General features: G+C 37.0%; 1 protein-coding gene across 1 annotated transcript in view; it reads right to left on the reverse strand.

Annotated features, from left to right (window-relative positions):
* Positions 1-1,582, reverse strand: part of LOC107091511 (ras-like protein family member 11A-like) — a 19,814-nt gene extending 18,232 nt beyond the window's left edge. The window contains exon 1 of the mRNA XM_015385477.1: positions 1,073-1,582. Within this exon, the coding sequence (XP_015240963.1) occupies positions 1,073-1,229 (157 nt within the window). The 5' untranslated portion in view covers positions 1,230-1,582. The remainder of the gene's footprint in view (positions 1-1,072) is intronic.
* Positions 1,583-2,214: the final 632 nt, after the last annotated feature.

The raw sequence follows: 2,214 nt of genomic DNA on the forward strand, positions 1-2,214 counted from the left end.
ATCGTAGATCAACTTCGCAACTTTCTGCAATAAACTTATTGATCTTTCTAATGTTTTGTATGGTCAAACACAAAAAAAATCCCATAATTCCCCAAAACTATTCTTACTTGTTAGCAGAAATATGAGAGTACTCCTAAAATGGGACTAAAATAGCATTTTAAATTATTACAGTTTTGATCTCATTACATTAGGATAATTTAAATTGATTTCTGTATTTTACTGGTATAACTATGCCCTTGCTGCCCTCTTCGCCTGGTCAGCTTTAAAAAAGAGATTTCATCTCAATTAGTTTTTTTTAACATGATAAAAAAAAAGGAAATATCAGAATAGATGAATAAAAAATTCCCTTTATTGTCCCACAATGGGGAAATTCTGGTGTTTACAGCAGCAAAAAGATTATAGTAATGTGGACCTTAGAAAAATGTTTAAGAATAACATACTAGTGAAGAGTTAAAAGATAAACAATAAAAATACTGTACTTTAAAGTGTTTTTTTTTTTTGTTTTTTGTTTTTTTTTACAAGTAATCTTTTTTTATATAAAACACTCTGTAATCATCCTCAATATGATGATGTGAATAGAGACTCAGCCACTTAATTTATTCTTTATTGGCCCCACAGTTCATGACTCTACATTGAAAAAAAAATAATGCAACCATTTTTTATATTTTATGAAATCATATTTAGTTACTTTAACACAATTGTTCATGTTAGCAGGGTAGGACATAAAACAATTGTGTTAAACTAACTAAATATGATTAAGTAAATGCCAAAAGCGGTTGCATTATTTTTTTCAGTGTGTATCAATTACAGCCAATTATAGTTTTTTGTATTTAACTTTGAGGAAATCAGTGCTGTTTGTCGCCCCCTATCGTCCATCGATGGTAAAACTTTATTTCTCTCCCACTTAATGATTTCATTTCAATTTTAAATAATTTTAAAGTTGTTTTATTACACTGTAATAAAATATAAAAACCATTTAGTCTTTTAAAGTCACATATTCTGCCCTGAAAGTTGAAGCCATCCCTATATTAGGATTTAATTATTATTTTTTAACTGCATCCTGAACCCATACCGGTTTTCCCGACGTTCCTGGCGCCCAGCACCACGATCTTCACCGTCTTGTTGGGGACGCAGTCCAGCAGGGGATACTCCGGGATGGGGACCAGCAGGAAGTTGCCAGACCCGCTGCTGTTCATGTTTCCCGGGGCAGAGTCTCCAGACAGCCGCATTGAGCTCCTCTCTGCCCCGCAGCGCAGCTCCGAACCTTTCTGGGGGAAAACTGCAACCGATCCCTGCAAACCGAGCGGAAATCACTCCGTGTTAAATCCCTGCAGGGAAACCACGTTTGGACTTAAAGCTCTAGTTTAACCAGAGACGAGAAAAAAAAAAACAGCTTGGAGTTGATCAAACAAATTCAGTTTGTCCTCCTTCCTTGTTATTATTAGACTTTTCCACAAGTTCTTCAAAGAAAGCTGAAACCAGACTTGCAGCTCCACGTTGGATGCATCATTAAAGGCGTCAATAATCCATTTTCACGCCTAAAAGGTCCCGATTCCCGCAGATTCCAGATGCCTCTGGTTGTGGACTGAGAGCAGGAGTGATGAAAGGGAGGGATGTAGGCTTTAATCCGGCCCCTCAAATATTCCCGGGAGATCAGTGGGAATTTGGTCTAAAATCACAGCCTGGACACGTTAATGCTTTAAAAACAATGAGATCATCTGTGTTTATCAAATGGGGTGGATATAAATGTGGATACAAAAGTATAAAAGAAAAAAAAAATCCATATTTTGAAAAAGCTTTCCTTACTTTTTGGTTTATGTTGAATTGAAGTCGATATGTTTGTCTAAGTTTTTCTTACCCAGAAAAAGTCTGTTACATTTTGGGGATTTATTGGTACAAATGGGGACATGTGACTGGAGAGAAGTCCTCTTCTTTGTATGGGGATTAGGTTGAGGACTAAGGTGTGAATTTAGTTTAAATTAGGTTTAGGGTTAGTTATGTGTTAGTTATCACTGGCGCACAGACTTTTTCAAGGGCAGAAGCTATACAAAGGGCATGAATAGCATGTCCTTACCACTGCAGAGGCCACTTTAGCATGTGTTCTAACTCCTAAGGTGGCACCATAGCACACCTTTTGACTCCCAACAGAGAAGTTTGGCACATGCATTAGCTACAGGACAGTTTAGCACGTGCTTTGGCTCCCAAGAGGGCAGT

Source organism: Cyprinodon variegatus, unplaced genomic scaffold, assembly GCF_000732505.1.
Source record: "Cyprinodon variegatus isolate N-32 unplaced genomic scaffold, C_variegatus-1.0 Scaffold341, whole genome shotgun sequence".
Taxonomy (NCBI): Eukaryota; Metazoa; Chordata; class Actinopteri; order Cyprinodontiformes; family Cyprinodontidae; genus Cyprinodon; species Cyprinodon variegatus.